This window comes from Rosa chinensis, chromosome 5, assembly GCF_002994745.2.
Source record: "Rosa chinensis cultivar Old Blush chromosome 5, RchiOBHm-V2, whole genome shotgun sequence".
NCBI classification, from domain to species: Eukaryota; Viridiplantae; Streptophyta; class Magnoliopsida; order Rosales; family Rosaceae; genus Rosa; species Rosa chinensis.
Window position 1 is genome coordinate 36,605,946 of NC_037092.1, and position 19,408 is coordinate 36,625,353.

At 37.3% G+C, this 19,408-nt stretch overlaps 3 protein-coding genes across 3 annotated transcripts; 1 reads left to right on the forward strand and 2 right to left on the reverse strand.

Annotated features, from left to right (window-relative positions):
• The first annotated feature begins 580 nt into the window (after nucleotides 1–580).
• LOC112164732 (transcription initiation factor TFIID subunit 6) lies at nucleotides 581–5,498 on the forward strand. The gene is made up of 13 exons (XM_024301027.2): nucleotides 581–740; nucleotides 852–1,016; nucleotides 1,311–1,397; nucleotides 1,546–1,647; nucleotides 1,744–1,852; nucleotides 2,105–2,208; nucleotides 2,288–2,422; nucleotides 2,507–2,602; nucleotides 2,741–2,865; nucleotides 3,492–3,624; nucleotides 3,830–3,955; nucleotides 4,042–4,153; nucleotides 4,978–5,498. Exons 2-13 carry the CDS (start codon nucleotides 891–893, stop codon nucleotides 5,340–5,342), a joined length of 1,620 nt encoding a protein of 539 aa, XP_024156795.1. The 5' UTR covers nucleotides 581–740; nucleotides 852–890; the 3' UTR covers nucleotides 5,343–5,498.
• A 214-nt stretch (nucleotides 5,499–5,712) lies between these two features.
• LOC112164733 (cell division protein FtsZ homolog 1, chloroplastic) lies at nucleotides 5,713–9,060 on the reverse strand. Its single transcript, XM_024301028.2, has 6 exons — nucleotides 8,700–9,060; nucleotides 8,070–8,169; nucleotides 7,642–7,871; nucleotides 7,239–7,406; nucleotides 6,713–6,946; nucleotides 5,713–6,071 (listed from the first exon to the last, which is right to left on the reverse strand). The coding sequence occupies exons 1-6, from the start codon at nucleotides 8,958–8,960 to the stop codon at nucleotides 5,814–5,816; spliced, it is 1,251 nt and encodes a 416-aa protein (XP_024156796.1). The 5' UTR covers nucleotides 8,961–9,060; the 3' UTR covers nucleotides 5,713–5,813.
• A 606-nt stretch (nucleotides 9,061–9,666) lies between these two features.
• Nucleotides 9,667–11,997, reverse strand: LOC112164734 (V-type proton ATPase subunit e1). The gene is made up of 4 exons (XM_024301029.2): nucleotides 11,831–11,997; nucleotides 11,603–11,752; nucleotides 11,010–11,057; nucleotides 9,667–10,099 (listed from the first exon to the last, which is right to left on the reverse strand). The coding sequence occupies exons 2-4, from the start codon at nucleotides 11,698–11,700 to the stop codon at nucleotides 10,033–10,035; spliced, it is 213 nt and encodes a 70-aa protein (XP_024156797.1). The 5' UTR covers nucleotides 11,701–11,752; nucleotides 11,831–11,997; the 3' UTR covers nucleotides 9,667–10,032.
• Between the last annotated feature and the right edge of the window lie 7,411 nt (nucleotides 11,998–19,408).

Consider the following 19,408-nt stretch of genomic DNA (forward strand, 5'->3'; position numbering starts at 1 on the left):
ATCATCATCTCGCGGAGACCAGAGGTTCCAAGTTCTGGCAGTCGAACATCATTGTTCGGATCCACGACCTCAACTTGCTGAGGCTTCTCGGCTGCGGTGACGCTATGCTTTGGACTCGTTGGCATCCGATTGTGTTCTTCCAGAAGTAGAACATACTCATTCCCGTCAGCAGAAACGACGGATCTCCCGAGTCAATTAGCTGCAGCCGCGATCCAAGATCAGAAGGTTAAACCGGTTGTGGAGAACCAAATGTTTCAGGTCAGGCTCAAAATTTGCTCGTCGATGATAAGGTGTTTTGCCGTTTGTGAGAGAGAGAGAGAGAGAGAGAGAGAGAGAGAGTGTGTGTGTGTGTGTGTGTGGAGCAAAATGGATGGCAATTGGAATAGGTTACTCATAAGGTGGAAGGGAAAATTTGACAGGGAGGGAAAAAATTGAAGCATTATGTAGGTGGCCTTATGAAGATAAAAAATATGAGATGGCTATATGAATTATTAAAGTTTCAAAATAACACTTATAAATATTTTTTATTATTTTTTTAATGAAGGAGCTAATTGACCAAAAAAGACGAGCTCCTAAAATTTAAAAATAGAAAGAAATACAAGGAAATTTAGTTCATTCCTTCCATCCTCGTAGGCCCAAAATTCCGAAGCTCCGAACCGTGTCTCTTCTCTAAGCCTGCGACTCCATCACCGGCAGTCCTTCATCACTACCACTAAATCCATAACTCGGACTTATTTTAGGTAATATCATCATATGAAGCTGACCCAGATGAGTTCTTCGGATTTTCTTTCATTCATATTGCTAGAAATAACATACTCAGCTTCTAACTAAGTGGGTTCTTGCTTATGAAGATTAATCGAGTGAAATAAAGATTACCCAGAATATTAAAGATGAGCAACGTGCCTAAAGAAGCAATTGAGGTCGTAGCGCAGAGCATTGGCATTACCAATTTGTCTCCTGATGTTGCACTTGCTCTCACCCCAGATGTCGAGTACCGGGTTCGCGAGATCATGCAGGTATTCCCATGTTGTTTGTGGTCATATGATATGTTTTTGTTTCTCAATCTTGTGGAGTTATCATTAGCATTGTGTAGTGTTGTCTTTTGGTTCAACATTGTAGTTTGTCACAAAAATTGGAAAGAACTAGGTTTAGTTTAGCATCAGGTTTGGATATAGGAATTAGACATATCCAAATGTTTTTAAGGTAGTGTTGATTTAAGTACCAATTGCAAACAGTTTGTGAGGAATGCATCGGTACACAGATTCAATAAAAGTAGCAATTGATGAAAGTATTTGACTGTTAAAATGCAGGAGGCCATCAAATGCATGCGACACTCGAGACGGACTATTCTGACAACCGATGATGTGGATAGCGCACTTAAATTGAGAAATGTGGAGGTAAGCTGTATTGTTATTTAGATGCAACTACCTTTGCAGTGTTTATGGTTTTGGGGTTTACTTTCAGTTTCTGATCGTATCTATCTAGGCTCATGTCTTACTTACTCGTAAAAAGAATAATTGTTTTCTTGTCTTCTACCTGCCTTAGCCAATATATGGCTTTGGTTCTGGAGATCCTTTGAGGTTCAAGAGAGCTGCTGGACATAGGGATTTGTTCTACATAGATGACAAGGATGTTGAATTTAAAGATGTAAGAACTTGTTGACAACTTTAAACATGATTTTCCATGCTAAATATAATAATTTTCTTAACCTCTGACATTATACGTATCGCATGATACATACAGGTGATTGAGGCACCTTTGCCAAAAGCACCATTTGATGTGTCAGTTACTGCTCACTGGCTGGCAATCGAAGGTGTTCAACCTGCAATTCCAGAAAATGCTCCAGTTGAAGGTATTGTGCCTAACTTAGGTGCAAGGTTTCTTGGCTAAATGAGGGATTTGATCTTTTACCAAGTTTTTATCCTAGTCTACCATGCTGAGGCAGGCACATACCATGAATTATCATTTGCATATATACATAAAACCTGTTAATCACATGCTTCTCTGATCAATGATGATATAATCTTTGTGTTGCCTTCTGAAGTTTTACGTTTTTTATACTTTAAACTTCTAATTTGGATTGGTATTCTGCTTTTCTTTTTAGCACTTGCTGTATACTCTGATGTCAAAAAATCTGAATACAAGGAAGACGGACTTCCTGTAGATGTTAAATTGCCCGTTAAGCATGTACTATCAAAGGAACTTCAGGTACATCTCTTTCCATGTTCTGTATGCCATTTTCACAAAATAACATTTTAGTGCCATAATTTCTCTGTGGTTTCTGCAGCTTTACTTTGAGAAGATTACAGGGCTTACTCAAAGGTCTACCTCAATCCTTTTTAAAGAAGCATTAGTGAGCTTGGCAACAGATTCAGGGCTCCATCCATTGGTTCCTTACTTTACATGTTTCGTTGCTGATGAGGTAATCCTGTGATGATAACTCCAAATTGGGACTCATTACTATATTTTTCTTATTTATGGTAGTGTTTTCCTGTAATCATCTCAGGTTACACGCAATTTGAATAATTTTCTCCTCCTATTTGCTTTAATGCGTCTTGTCCGGAGCCTTCTTCAAAATCCTCACATACATGTTGAACCTTATGTAAGCACTCCCTTTTATCAACTTTTGAAGTACAAAGAAATATACATTTTCATCAATAATGACCAGTTTATGTATTTGAAATTTATATGCCTAGTTTCAAGTGAATTTGCATCCATCTAATTTGGTAATTTCTTCCAGCTACACCAATTGATGCCTTCTGTTATTACCTGCCTTGTTGCAAAAAGACTAGGGAATAGATATACTGACAATCACTGGGAACTTAGAAACTTTACTGCGAACCTGGTTTCTTCAATTTGCAAAAGGTGAAGATTCTCTTTTTGTTAAGTTTATTTCTTTGTTTGAGGCAAAATCATATGAAACAATGTTCTGCATATGCATTTGCAAGTTGCTGAGGTAGATAAGTGTGCTCCAAAGAAGAAGTATGATCATTAGTTTCAATTTGATTAATCATGTTTCGTCCATTCTTCACTGGCAAATCTTCTCCTTATTGTTGGAAGGTCATTTTAGAAACATATAAGGTAAAGGTGGGCATATATCATGAACTTTTAATGGATTTATATGATGGAAATACATAAACAAATGTACATTATAGTCGGACTCGTTTCAATAAACCAAGAACCATGTTTTCACAAACCTGATCTGGGACCAATTTTAAGAAAGCATAGTCTGACGCTCCAATCAATTTTCCCTTGCAATTTCTTTTTCTGAATTAATTGACTCTTCAAACTAACGAGACTCTAAGTCTTATTAAGTTGTTGTCTTACATCAACACACACACACACACACACACACAGAGATTGGATGCTCTAACTCTAACATGGTTTAGGGGGGCATGTTGGAGAATGAAGAATCCCGCTTTTGGAATTTTAAGTATTTCAATTTCATTTTGGTTTGAATAATTCTAACCATGAGCAATGTATTGTTGCAGATTTGGACATGTTTATCACAATCTTCAGCCACGTTTGACAAGGACTTTGCTTCATGCTTTCTTGGACCCAACCAAAGCATTACCCCAACATTATGGTGCAATTCAAGGGCTGGCAGCTCTTGGTCCCAATGTGGTATTCTCTCCTAAATGCTTTTGTATTAGATGACTTTTCTACCAAGGTTGCATTATTGGTGTATTAGCAGTTTAGCACATTCTCGTGTGGTCTTAGTTGTAGCTGCTTGCATTGTCTGAGTGGGCTTCTGCTTTTCCTAGTAGAAACACCTTTTCCTTTTTCTGTTGTTTTAAATGAATTGCTACACTTTTTTCACTTTGAACAGGTTCGCTTACTTATACTACCAAATCTCGATTCGTACATGCAACTTCTTGAACCAGAAATGATACTTGAGAAGCAAAAAAATGAGATAAAGAGGCATGAAGCTTGGCGTGTCTATGGGGCCTTGCTGGTTAGTTCATAATTCAATCTGAACTTGTTGTTGTGTTAATGGTTTTTCTACCAAATCAGACATGGAACTAACTAAACTGCTTCTAGCGTGCGGCTGGCCAATGCATGCATGACCGGCTCAAGACGTTCCACAGTTTGCTGTCTCCTCCAGTTCATCCTGTTTGGAAGAGCAATGGAAAGATTGCAACAACAATGACAAGTATGCCTTCCTTTACCTTGAAACTGCTATGATACATACCTGGATATGAGTTCATCCAATACGACACTCTGTGTTATGGTTTTGACATGTCTCCACTATTTAGTGTTATATCTATGCACTTTTGATGATAAAGATCTTATTTGAGGGTGTATTCAAGAGAACCTGAAGGTTGACTTCTAATGGGGCAATAAAGGAGCTTCGTCTTGTAATAATGTGTCTTTGGTGGATGGTTTAGGGTGGGGAGGGTTAATATGTGTATGTGCTAGGGTATACTATATGTAAACCACCCAGAAGATGAGGCCGTCACATAGTAAGAGCAGAAAAGCATGGTAGATGCGTTTTGTGTATGCCTGGTCACCAGTAGATATGTGCATGTACGTTTTGTGTGCAAGTAGAATTGACGAGAAATAAGGTGCGATTACAGCAGCTTCAAATCAATAATAATTATAGTGACCTGTTGTAGGGTTTTGTTAGTTGGAACCAATGTTCAGATTAGCCTTTGTTGTTTCAGGGACAGGCTAAATGTGAAATCGTACTGTAACTTTTATTAAATACTTGATTGTTCTTGGATCCCTTTAAGTTCTTGGGAGCTTCTCATTCTGTGTGCCAATGCATAGACGTCTGTAGATGTTCCTTTGGATATACTTCATGAGACCTACCAGCTTAGAGATGTAACATATATACATAGGTTTACCTTTTTGCTTCACATGGTAGCTTAGCATCTAGCTATGAAGGTTGCCAAGATTGTTACCTCATTTAACTTTATAACTTATCTCCACTTTCCCACATCAATCTTGTGCTTAACATTTTTCCTTTCAATCAAGATAAACGCAAAGCAAGCACCGACAACTTGATGCTGCAACCACCACTCAAAAAATTAGCTCATGATGGCATGGTTGGAGCATTACCAATGAACTCCATGCAAGTTGACATGCAAGGGGCAGCGGGCGGATTTTCCTCATCTGTTGGGAGCTTGAATGTTGGTGTATCATCGATGTCCCACCAGTTACCAAAGGAACAAATGTCAGGAAGGGATGTCAGTGGCCAACTGGTAAAGGGGTCTACTGGTCTTGCTCAGGCATGGAAAGAAGAGACCGATGTTGGGCATGTAGTCGCATCTTTGTTTGAACATTTTGGTGAAAGTGTACTCCCCTCTACTCCCAAATCAGAGTTATTTTTTTTCTTGTGATTAATTTGTATTTGGTGCTATTTATTGTTCTCATGAATATGTATATCATTTGTTTAATAGGAAAAAATTAACATCCTATTGGATATGGATGTGTATGCACAACGAAGTAATTTGGTATTCACGTTCAAAAGCAATCTATAGGTTGCTGTAGTTGCACTTGTACTCAGCTGAGGTCTTATAGAATAGATGACCTTTTTGTGTTGCATTCTGGTACACAAAAATGTGTAATTTTCAATAGCTAGAAGCCTAGAAGTGATTGTCTTCGTCTAAAAAAAACAATGAAGTGATTTTTATTTTTCTTTATTCTTCAGTAATGGGCACTTATTGTATTCATAAATTTCATTAACTACACTCAAAATTGGCACAGAAATGATAGAGAAAAACAATGATATCTTATAATGGAACTTCAATATCATTACAAGGCAAAGGCAAATGCACAAGAGACTAAAAAGACTAACGCGCAACAATGAATTAAAAGAAAAGCTTTCTTGTAGCCGGTCTTGATGGATCGGTGGAGGACTTGAGGGGAAGGGGGATCCCCCTGGTTTCTTGACCCGCTGCAACTTTGTCAACCAGCCTTGCTGCTTTGGGGTCTGTTAGTAGTGTCTTCTGAAATGATTGTGAAAAGCCTGTTGCAATAATAGTCACATGAATCTCTCCGGTGTAGCGGTCATCCACAACAGCCCCAAATATTATGTTAGCAGAAGGATCCGCCAAACTTGTTACAACCTGAAATTGAACATTATGTGCAGCTTCATCAGCATACTTGAAAATGAATACACCAAGCTAAATTTATGAAACTTTGTTTTTTCCTCATCTCGGAAATGTAAGATGAGATGTCCTGAGGAGCTACTTTGAGCTCACTCCACATCATTATATTCCATTCTGCAGAAGTTGTGAAACAATAGGATTGAGCAAATCTCTTTACATTGTTCTCTGAGAAATCTGGGACACCTAAATGTAATTATTTCTAAAGAATATTCAAAAGCCATAGCAATTTTGCAGTCTCCAAAGTCCAAATGTCATGCAAGTAGTATCAAGGAAAGCTCCAACTCTCTTTAGTGACAAAAGATAGCAGTAATAGGATTATATGGAATTTTAAGAGGCTATAAATTTAAATGGTACAAAACATTGGTAAAATTTCCTACAGTTGGCTAGTTGAGAGGGGTTTTACAATAAAATGATAACAGGCTCTTATAAAACCAAATTTGTAGAGTATATCTAAATGAGCATGAAGCACCCATAAAACAGAACATGCACTTTTAAACAAATTTAATGTCATTAGATTTTAGTGTAAACAGACAATCTGAAGTGTTCCTTTCTTCCTCTTAAGAAAATTTAGGATTGAAGAAAACAAAATTTTGAAGTACCTGAGACACTTTGTTCACTTCCTGCAGGGTTATGTCCTTTCCTCCAGTAATATTATACACTACTCCAGTGGCTGATTGTATTGAAGACCCAATTAGCGGAGCCAAAGTCGCCTGTTCGGCTGCTTCTTCTGCACGATTTTTGCTGGAGGAAACCCCTACTCCAAGCATTGCGGTTCCTGAGTCTTTCATGACTGCCTTTACATCTGCAAAATCCACATTTACCAGTCCAGGTATCTGCAAATTGAGGGATCACATCAATTGATCTGGGATAAGCAGAAAAGAAGCATGTACTAGCAGTGCAAAATGATTTAAATCCAAAGACCACTACCTCATAGTAGTATTTCGTATTATTTAAAGAACTACACATTAGTAGTACAAATATGGCAATTGTTTTGTTCTATTCACAAATTATCATGTATTCACCAATATTAATAGAACTAATGACAGAACAAGATGATGCTTAATCAATATAATGGTGAATGAATTTGAACTTCTGATAGTTTCAGCATTTCGCGCTAGTACTCACTGTGATTATGTCAGAAATTCCTTGCACTCCTTGTCGCAAAACATCATCAGCAAGAAGGAAAGCATCCTGAAGGGGTGTCTGCTCATCAGCAATATCAAGCAGGCGGTCATTCGGTATCACTATAAGAGTGTCAACATTTTTCTGTAACTTTTCAATAGCTTCCAATGCCTGAAAGAAGCAAAGTGGGAAATTGCAAATGCAGTCTCAATACAAAGTTGAATATGTAAAACCCATAAAAGTCGGCTAATCAATTTGAATGCTAAATGATTAAATAACATAATTCAACTGTGCAAGCATCTTTGGAAAGGAACATTTGTATCAAAACAAAGCATTTGCGTGCACTTGGGAAGTTGTCAAATTTATATATAACCATCAAGCATAAAAGGACCAAACTGACACCTGCCTGCACTGATCTTTTACGCCCTTCAAAACTGAAAGGGTAGGTAACCACACCAACAGTCAAATAGCCTGCCTCTCTAGATATTTGTGCAACAACAGGGGCAGCACCAGACCCTGTGCCTCCACCCATACCAGCTGTTATAAAGACGAGATCTGAGCCTTTAAGAGCACCAGCAATGGCCTCTTTTGATTCCTCCGCAGCTTGTTCCCCCAAAAGTGGATTCCCACCAGTACCTGCATTTCTATCAAATGCTTAAAATCACAAAACCTCACAGAATTTTACAAATACAGAGTAGTGATAATGTCTACATCAACTCAAATAGCAGCAATTATAACACAGTGGTACCACATTGCTATCATATATGCATACATACATCATGTATACACCCCCACAAATTATAGATTCCCTATATCAAAAGGAGAGTGCTCGACCTAGTCCACGAGTCAAAAGCTCTCCAATTTGAAGCGGGTTCTCTGCAGCCGACTGTAACAGTGCTTGAGCATCCGTGTTTATCGCATAGAAATCAACACCCTAATGTCAAAACAATCAGCATCCCATCAGATATCAGTCACTCACAAGTAATAGTCAAAACATCCCTTATACTTCTCCCAGAAAATTCTTATTTAGCTCTGAATTACCATGCCGTACTTAAGTGTGTTACTTACTCAATTAAGCTAATACAAAATTTTAAGCCAAATCCATTACCCTAATTCAAGTGGGTTTGTACAGTAAACAACACCACAAACAGTATACAATATGTAAAGTAAAAATCAAATATTTATATCCGCATTTTCACCTCAGCTTCAAACAACATTCCTAATACTTCTTTCAGCAAATTCTTATATATAGCTCCAAATTACCATGCCATACTGAAATTGTTTACTCAATTAAACGAAACCCAGTACCCCAATTCAAGTGGGCTTCTAAAGTAAACACTGTTTTGTGATGGTGTACAAAATGTAAGGTAAGGTAAAAAAAATGAAATCTTTATCCACATTTTCACCAGAGCTTCAAACACAAGAGAAGCCAGTGAAAGTAAAAAGCTCTGAGGAGAAACTCACATGTAAACCGCTGCCAATCATGCGATTAACGGCATTGTTGCCGCCGCCGCCGACCCCAACGACCTTAATCTTGGCCGTTTCCATGGGCGCGAAGGAGCAGCTGACCGACCCGAAACGATGTCGTTTCGCTGCGCTCCTTCTTTTTGTACCCAGAGGAATGCATGTTCTGGGGGAAGTCAATGCGTTGCGGTGGTGAAATGCGGTGGGAATTGAGGACGACGTCGTCGAAATTAGCTCGTTCGGGTTCGCCAAAGTAGCCATCTTTCTCTGTCGAGCTCACTGTCGCAGATGAGAATTGGGTTTTTGGGTTTTTAGGGTTTTACAAAAACCAAAATTGAAATGGTCGTCGTTTCTGTTACCTTTTTCTGTTGATATTTTATTGAGTTTTATTAACGAATTCGCTTTTATTTTCTTAGATAACTCCCGAAATCTCTTTATTATTTCACTTTAAAGTCCCTCACAAACACAATCACACTCCAAGGATAAACTTGAAGTGCAGAGTCTTCAATCTTAGATTAGCACATCAGGTGCCAGGTTATATGATATGATTAATAGACTTGTGTTTAACTAAGAAATTTGTGGTCGTTTCCTTTTAAAATAAGGGTTCAAAATTAAATGCTAAAATTTAAATATTTTAATTTTAACTAATACATGGTGACCAAATGAACTATTATGAATATATTATTGTTAAACTTGGTAGTGCAATGATGGAAACTCCTACATTTTTCGGTTGCTTTGCAAATGTGGACTCTTCAACAGATTCTCATCTAAATCAGGACCTGTATCAGACTCATACTTTTGGACTCACATTTCTTCCACTTTTCTAGGTGTAGCTTTGGAATTCCCACTTCTTTCTTCTTCTTTTTTCCCAAAAATCGTAACTGCAAAGACTCACTTACCATTTTCTACAATCCAAGAAAAATTAGACAAATAAACAACAAAGGCACAATTCAACCAAAAAAATAGAAGAAAGAAAAACAACAAAGGCACACAATATGTGAGCCTTTTCAGCTACAGGGTGAGGTGAATAGTCTCCATTACACACAAAATATATAATGCTTCTATATTCTAATCTGCCACTTATTTCATTTAAATCACATTTAGTACTCTTTCAGTGACAGTGATTTCTAAAACGAATGAGCGGTTAATACAACACTTAATAGAAGGTAACGTTGACCAACAATACCAAGCAAACTCAAACTCCACACTCCAACAATACATACAATTCCTAAAAATAATCCATTGGACGTAAAATTTGTTGTTCTCAATAGAGAATCCATAATTCAAACGGCACCTAACCAATGAAGGAATATATGCTTCTCCAAACAGCACTTCATTCTCCTTCACTTAGAATGGGGACTATGAGGGGTTTCATTTGTGCAATATATACAATAGCCCACCTGACAAAGCAAAACGCATGATAAGTATGATAATCAGAAACATTGGAAAACAGGAAAAAAAAACACACACACATACCCCTGAAACAACTGGTATCACTCTAACCTAGGCCCAAACGGAATCAATTAATTGACCAGGCAACTTCAGATTGAGCAAGCATATGAAAGATTAATTGTAAAGCCTCAACTGCTCAAGTAGTATCAGATTGAATAGCAAAGATAAATATACATAAACAACAGAGGCACCAATTCTACATAATTCTATACTCGAGACAAGTGCGCGCATGGAAGGTTGACTCTACTAGGCATTGCAAATTTCATCATGCACAAATATGGACTCTTCTTTAGCCCTGTAACAAAAGAGCTATCACCATATGCAGGTCAACTAAAGCGGTTACTTGGTCATGTCACTTGAAATGGAAGGTTTCTATTCTTGCTGCTTTGAATGGATGACACCGCAAACTTCATACCATGAGGTCGCATATTCTCATTACTAGTACTGGGTTGGTTTGCTGCAATGAGCCAATGCCTGTAAGGGCTAGTCCTTATGAAACCTCTAGGGTGGAAGTGGATTGGTTGAGTTAAAAGCCCAATAGATGAGCTCTATAATATTATTCATTTTCTCCCCTATTCATGCAAAAGTTTGTTGAGAATTTATGTGAGAATAAAAGGAAGTCAACTAATTAAGCATAAACGGTGGTTCTGGAATAAGATCCTTTTCTCTAGACTGAAACACGAAGTCATAAAACACAGCTGAGATGGAAGAGGGCAACTATCTAACCCAAAAATGCTCATGTACACATTACAATACAAATGTGGCAAAATTAATTATTCTACAGTAGCAATTAATTCATTCTAAATCTCACTGTTTCATATGAAAGAAAAAAGATAAACATGTTAGAGAAGAACTTACATCATCCAACAGCAGACTGTGGCTGTAATAACCAATGTTAGATGGAACCTGCATAAGAAAATACAATTCATTACTTTCCACATGACAAAAGAAGGATATAACACTATCGACAAGGGCGTATTACATTGAAACTAGATATTATTTTTATTATTTTTATAAATTGATTCAATAAGACAATAACCAAACCAATCAATGTATAATCTCAACCTAGTGTTAGAAGCGCACACATGAATGGGTCTGGAATCTAAGATTGGTGGTCTTAATAGATACATATAAGGACACAATCAAATCAAGCATGTCTTTAACCACGTAACCAACTAAAGGGCAAGTTCCCAATACGAAAAGGCCAACATAATCTAAGAGAAGTGCATATTTCTCCGAATCAGATATAAACTGAAAAGAGCTTAGCTTAGCTTCAACCAATTTACTTTTAACACAGACGCTCCCACTGATTCTATCTTGAAATCCATAAGCAAATGTCATGAATCGGATCCTAAGCTCCCCGAACAACATAACATTATAGCATTATAGTGACCTCAACATTATCAGAGACGTAAAAAAGTGAAATTGAAAAAATGAAGAAAGAAACGTACAAATTAGTAGAGGGTCCTTTGTTGCAGCAAATTCTGGTACAGAGAGACGCAATGATCCCAACCACAACGAAAATCAAGCTCGTGACAAAGAACCCCATGCTGCTGGATTTCTCTTCGATCTTGATCCACACAATCAGGAAGCCTCAGCTTCTGCAATTTAAATTCGATTTAGGGTTTAGACCTCCGGAGATCAAGAAATTCAGAAAGAAACAGAAAATTGAAACCTACCGTTCTGGAGAAAGTGTGGGAAAATAGATTTAAAGAACAGAAAAATGGTGATGGGGGATCTTGCTCGATTTTGATTTTGATTTTGATTTTGATTTTGATTTTGTGGAATGCTTGGTCATGGATCCGTTCCAGGGATATAAGGAAAAACCAACTCGGACCTAGATTTAGAGCAAATATACTTCGGACCAAAAACTGGGCCTGCGTGTGTGGATAGAGGCCATGGTTCCAACTTCCGAGTTTGAACAAAGCCCAAACTACAAAGTCTGCTTCATCCCCAATCTAGTGCAACTTGATAGACCTGATGAAATTGTTACTAATGTATTGGATACTTTCTGTTTTTTGTTTTTTTAAAGGTGATGATGGATTAATGAAATCAAATGAATTATCTAACAGAGCTTTATGAGTAGGGATGGCAAAAATCCCCAGCGGGGCGGAGCTCCATTGGATACCCGCCCCTAATGGGGGGAGAATTCGGGGACAAATAGAGAATGGGGATGGGGATCCCCAATCCCCACTATCTAAGATTGGGGATGGGGCGGGGATGGTATTGTGATCTCCATCCCGAAATCCGCCCCAATAATATATACATATATTTAACTTATATATTATTTTAATTCATTGTTTATAATATAAATCGCAAATATATATATTTATTACTTTACTTTAATATCTACACTTTTATTTTAATGATGTTTTGACTTTTGCACTCACTGAATTATGATTTATGAATTTAATCATATTTTAAATTTATTTTTTGTAGATTTTGATTTTAAAAAATGCAATATGAGAAAAAATATATTTTATTTATTAAATTCTTATTGGGAATTTGGGGCGGGTTTGAAAGCTTAGTCCCCAGTGGGGATGGGGACGGGGAATCCCCAATATATTTTTATTGGGGATTGGGGGGGGATGGGGGTAGAGAATGACCCCGAGGATGGGGATGGTATTGTGATCCCCATCCCCAACCCCAACCCGCCCCATTGCCATGCCTATTTATGAGTACATCCTAACTTCTTTACTGATGTGTTTGGATGAGAAAATTATTAAATCCGTAGGAATTTATTAATGATGGAATCTTTAACTCCATCAATCTAAAATTTCAGTAATTACAATTTCTATTGTTTGGTTTTATCTATTTAGGATTTGAAATGTGTAATAAATTAAGAAAGTTTAAAACAAATAAAAAAATAAAATAGAAAAAAGCCTTTCTTTGGAAATGAAAATTGAATACTGCAAAGGAATTCGTAAATGACACCTATTTTGGTGGAATTTGAAGTGGGAAATTTAAATAATGAATTCATTTGTTTTTTTTTCCACAGAGAAATTTAAAATTTCCATTTTGATAATGCCAAACGAGGGAATTGGCTTTTAGGAATTATGAAATCCCCACTTTCAATTAAATTCCATCATTTTTTCCCTCATCCAAACACACTCTACAGTAAATTACATATATGACCATTTTTACTATCTTTGTTTTTCTCGAGGACATCTAATCTATTCTTTTTAAAAAAAAAATTAAAATAGAGGATTAGGCGATATTAGTCCCTCGTTAGCGGTCATTGCGCAAGGCGCCTACCCTCCCCATAATAGAGAGGGGACCACTACACTCGGGAACCCACCCCCCGTCCCTCTATTTTATTTTATTAGAAAAATAAAAAACAAAATACAAGATGGAAGAGGGGGACATAAATCAAAACATCTCCCAATACCAAGAAACATTACAACTGGACTGAAATTTCCAACATTAAAGATAGCAAATCGTCCTATCTGTAAAGAAGAGAAAAAGCTAAGGACTAATAAGGACCCAAAAGAACAACCCAAGAGAAGCAACCAACATCTACTATGCAAACCTGAAATTAGGAAGGCCTGCCAAATCTCGGGAATATGCCGCAAGTGCACAAGGAGGACAAGAGTCCCACCAATGAACACCAACCTGATTTGCCCCAAAATTAGCTAAAGAATCTGCTACCTGATTGCCTTCGCGATAGATATGAGAAACTTTCACCGACATAGATGTAAGCATAACCCGACAGTTGAACCAATTGGTAGAGTATCGCCATGGTACATCACTCTAAAGAGAAGACAAAAATGAATTACCGAAGTCGAGTCACTTTCAATCCAAAGGGAGTGCCAACCTTTCTGTGATGCAATATGAATAGCATGAATCACTGCCTGAAGCTCAGCCTCCAAAGCATAGGCCACCCCAAGAGCTCCAGCAAAACAACCAAGCACACGCCCCAAATGATCACGAAACCTGCTGGACCGGGAGTGCCTCTAGCTGCCCCATTAGTATTAACCTTAACTTGTAAAATAGAAGGAGTATGCCACATAACCTCTATAATTTTTGGAGCTTTAGGGGGTCTTCCAAGAATACCTATCTGACGTAGAATGCAAAGCTCAACCACTGCATTCTTCATGGTTCCCTTACTTAGGGAGTCAATCTCAAATAGTTGAAGCCGAATGGAATGGTGTAATGTCCTCACCGACAGCATGGAATCCTAAAAACGAATAGCATTTCTCGCATGCCAAATAGCATAAAAACCAGCTCCAATCATACCCCACCATATAATACTCAATTGGGAACCAAAACCATGGCGAATTGGAAAAGAAAAAAAGAATAAATATCAGCAAAAGGAGTAATCACCTGAAACAAGTCCAATACATTCCCCCAAAAAGAGGCAGCAAATGAGCAATCAAAAAAGAGATGATGCGAGATTTCATTACCAAGACGAAAACGAGAACAAATCGATGATAGATGGAAACCCCGACGTTGTGAGATATCATCAGTAAGCAAACGTCCATGCAAAAATTTCCATAAGATGAAAGAGTTTCTAGGGTGAAAACTTGAATGCCAAACAAACCGAGCCCAAGAAACATTAGAAAAATGATGCGCTTTAAATCATAAGGTAAAGCAACTGTTAAGTTCCCATCCTTTGCTGCTTTCCAAACCAACCTTGCGTGGGAGGGTAACCTTAACAACATCCTTCCAAATAGGTGCACAAACAGCCTGTAACTCCACTGGACATACCCAACTACCATTATGAATGAATGAAGATAACGTAGACTGAAGTGTCTTAGCAACTGCAGGCGGAATATTTAACCTCTCAACAATGGGAGAGCCTAACCAATCATGATGCCAAAAATTAATTTTAGAACCGGAGCCGACACCCATTGAGAACCTTTCCTGATATCAATAAATAAAGGATGAAGCCCAGGCCAAATAGAGGAACGCTTATAATAATTGCACGGTTGCCCAAACTTATCAAGAAACCGATGGCGAAAAAAATTCTCAGCTAAAGAAGATGATGTTAAAAGATCCCAGAACTTTTTAAGAAGAAAAGATTGAATAAGAACTGGAAAAGATTGATTAAGAACTTTTCTTTTTTGAATAAAACATCATCATAGATTTCATTGATACAGAAAGTCAGGCCAGAATAACCATTACATACCCTTCCGCTGCCATCAATAGACAGACAAGAAGTTATGGTGAAACCTCGGTGGTACATAGGAAATGTCCATTCATTAAATATGTCTCTCTCACTTATTTTCTTTTTAGTGATTATATGGGTTTTAGGGATGTGGGTTTGCTTTTCTTCAGAAAAGAAGATTTCATTTTATTAATTTTCAAGGCTATTTAAGTAAGCCTATTCAACTATGAACTAGTAATGCATAGTAATAGGTGAAGCTTAACAAAACTAAACTAAAAACTTGAGTACAAAGACTCAATAGTTCTTCTGGACCAAAGAAAGACCAAGCCCACTTAGCAGCCCAAGAAGCCATTCGCAGGTAGGCTCGTTGTCCCCTCCTCCACCGAAAACTGGGCTCGAATTTGAGCCCAAAAGGGCCCAAATACATTGATCTAGACATCCAGCAACGGGCCACCCTCATCTCAGGCAACTTCTGCAGAGCCGGCCAAGACCAGCCCAACATCGCTGACACTGGTGAAGACTTCGGCGAATTCCATGCCGGGGCGACGCTAGGCAGTTGCATCGTCAACCCAATGGGATCTAGGTTGAGGGCGTCGGAGCACCTATGAGTAGGATGTGGTCCAGCCCATGGCCAGCGCGAGATTGATGGCCTAGGTGATAGAAAGAGACAGAGATCTAGACTGATCGGGATCATATGTTGAGCCGCCCAGACCACTACCAAAATTGATCGGAATCAGTTTGACGGAAAGATCGACTTGAACGATCTGAAGTGATCCGATTACCGGCGGATCCGCACCGCTTCAAGAACTCGTACACCGATCCCAAAGACTCATCGTTCTTCGCCATTCACACTCTCTCGAGCTTTGTCTCTCTATGGAGGAGAAGAAGAGAGAGAGAAAGAGAGAGTTGAATGGGAATCAGAAAAATTAAAAACCGACCCTTTTTAACATCAAATCTTTATTCCTAAGTGTAAATTAATATTGATAACATTTCATTATGAACATTTTTATCAAGTGAAAAATATGTGACCTTTTTATCATATAACACCCTAATATGACATTTTTCATCACTTCACTCTAAAAAAAAAAAAAAAAATAGTACGCATAAGTATGAATACAATACAATCACTTAATAAGTGTTATGCATTCTATTAAAAAAGAAGAAGAGTTTTTAATTATATAAGATATCTCTGCAAGCAATAAGTCTTCAATGTAGTTTGCATTCTAAGATATTTCTCCTCATTAATTCTTGAATGTAGTTTGATATTCCGTGAAGGTCCTGATCATTGTGGTTTTTGATTGTCGGGCAACGAGTTTAAGGAGATACAGAGTTGCTTAAACTCTTCCTCATCTTGCCGGTATACAAGACGTAGACCACACTCCTTAAACCACAAACCAGGTGAACTTAAAAACGACACCCCGAGAGTAGACTCATCATTTAACTGGTGGAGAAACCACTGTCGTGGAATATAGGATAGCCAAATGAATTCTCTCTTAGAAGATACGCACTTGACTTCTTCATTGGTCATCTGATAGCGGTGGACACACTACAAGAGAAAATGTTATTGGCGACAACTCAAAGTTGTTGTGAAAAGTCTAAATTTCTTTCAACCACTTTGGGTTGTTGCAACCAGTTGTCGCCTAATGTGTTTTACTGATTGTCAAAAGCGATGAAATTACATGGTTGTCGTTTTTTTAATATGCACCGCAATTGGTTCCTCGCATATTACAAATTTGTGAGACACACAAGTGTGTCACCAAAAATTATATGTGAGCTTTATATTTGTTATCATTTTTAATATACGAGACTTCATTTACGTTACATATTCCATCTGCGTGGCTTGTATGTTTGTCGCATTTGAAATATGTGACACAATTCATTCCTCGCATATGACATCTTGTGAGACACTTAAGTGTGTTACAGATTGCTATATGCGAGACTTTATGTTTGTTACAATTTCTAATATACAAGGCTTCGTTTACGTTGCATATTTCATTTGCGAGACTTATATGGTTGATCATTTTTTTGGTTGCGAAAAATAATTGCAAAACTTTTCTTTTTTCTTAATTTCTTTTTATTTTATTTTACTTTTTTTTTTCAGTTTCTTTTTTCTTTTATTCTTTATCTTATTTTATTTACGTTTCCTTTTTGTCATATAGTATTATTTTTATTATTCAGTATTTTGTACAAAGTACAGGTATTTCGTATAATACTGCAAAAGAGATTTCCATCGAAACCCAGATTTCATAGAGCCAAAATACCAGTTCCTTGGCTTCTCTCTTCTCTCTCGTGCAAGGCCAGATCCAGCAACCAGAAACGGATATTGAAAAAGATTCCAGAACCTCTGAAAAGCCTTTCAATTTTATCCCAAATTATCATGTTTGTTCCCAATCATATTAAACCATGGATTGAAATTAGGGTTCGAAGAAGGAAGCGGTGAGCGTCGATTTTGACATCGCCAATATTTCTTCATGCCAATCTGAAACTCGATTTGAATCTAAATTGTTTCAATACCTGATGATGAAGGCGATTGCAACCATCTTGATCTTCTGAGTTAAACGGAGTAAAGTCAGATCTGCTCTTCTGCAAAGAAAAGAAAGGAATTAAGAGAGGAAATAATAAAAGAAGGAAGAAGGGAAGTATGCAAATATGCAGACTATATGCATTGTATGCTTTGTCTTCGTCTGAGATATAAGATTAAACTTGCATATCTCTTTTGCTAAAAAGGAAGAAAAGATTAAATTTATATATTTCATTTGAGATAAAAGCGGAAAAAATTAAATATAAAATTTCCTTCTAATGTAAATGGTGGTGCTAAATATTAAAATATTAAATTTTATTTGAGACACTGCTTTAACTTTCCGATGTGCCACCGTTATTGTAAAACAAATGGAGTAGTCGATATGACACTCTTTGCTATTTGGTGCATGTATGAATACATTATAGTTGTAGAGACTCCTATTATTATTCAGGAGGTCCTCTTGAGGTGCATTGTTGATTGTATTAAGAGGTTTAGGCACTATATCCCCCTTATGTATTCATCGATTTCATTAATGAATGCTTGAGGGTAGCCGCATAACTCTTATTCAAAAAAAAAAAAAATTCAAAAAATCAAAAAGAATTTATTTTTTCCTCACTGAAATGGAAGGCATGCGGATATAAGTATCTAGTAAGTAATATAAACTTGAGGAAGGCATACAGATTACTCCTCACTCAGATTCGCTTTAAGAAGATTTCTCCTTACTCGGATTCTCCTCGAGGGGATTTTTCTTCACCCAGATTTCCCTTGAGAGGATTACTCCTCACTTATATTCGTCTTGAGAGGATTTCTCCTCACACAGATTCACCTTGAGTGAATTTCGCTTCATTCAAATCCACCTTGAGAGGTTTCACCTCCCCCAGATTCGCCTTGAGAGATTTTCGCCTCATTGAAATCTGTCTTGGGAGATTTCACCTCGAGGCATTTTTTCCAAACAGATTGCGCTGCCACTTTATTAGGTCATTTCCTGATTAGAAATCGTTCTTACATTTTATACCTCAATAAACCTCCATATTCTATAATGTATGTTTCTCTTCTCATATTTTACAGATACTTCTTCATTTTATCGGGATATATCCTAAATATCTATGATATTAGAGATATTTGATGATATTGGAGAAATTTTGCAGAAATAGTGGAAGATAAGATATCTTTCCTCTATGATATATCGATAGGTTGTGAGAAAGTACAAGTTGTCATATAATCATTAAGCGACAACTCATAGAAGTCGTCGCTTATTTTGTCTTTTGTAAGAAAATTAAAATTGTCACATAAACATTAACCGACAACTTGTACAAGTCGTCGTCTAATTGGTTTTGAATGAGAGAGTTCAAGTTGTCATACAAGGATTAAGCGACAACCTGCAGAAGTCGTCACCTAATTAGTCTTTTGTAAGAAAATTAAAGTTGTCACATAAACATTAACCGGGAATTGTCAACTAATAGAAGTCGTCGCCTAATTGGTTTTTAGCGAGGAATTTCAAGGTGTCACGTAAACATTAAGCAACAACCTATTGAGGTTGTCGCCTAATTGGTATTTTGCGAGAAAATTAAAGTTGTCACATAAACATTAACTGACAACTAGTAAAAGTCATCGCCTAATTAGTTTTCA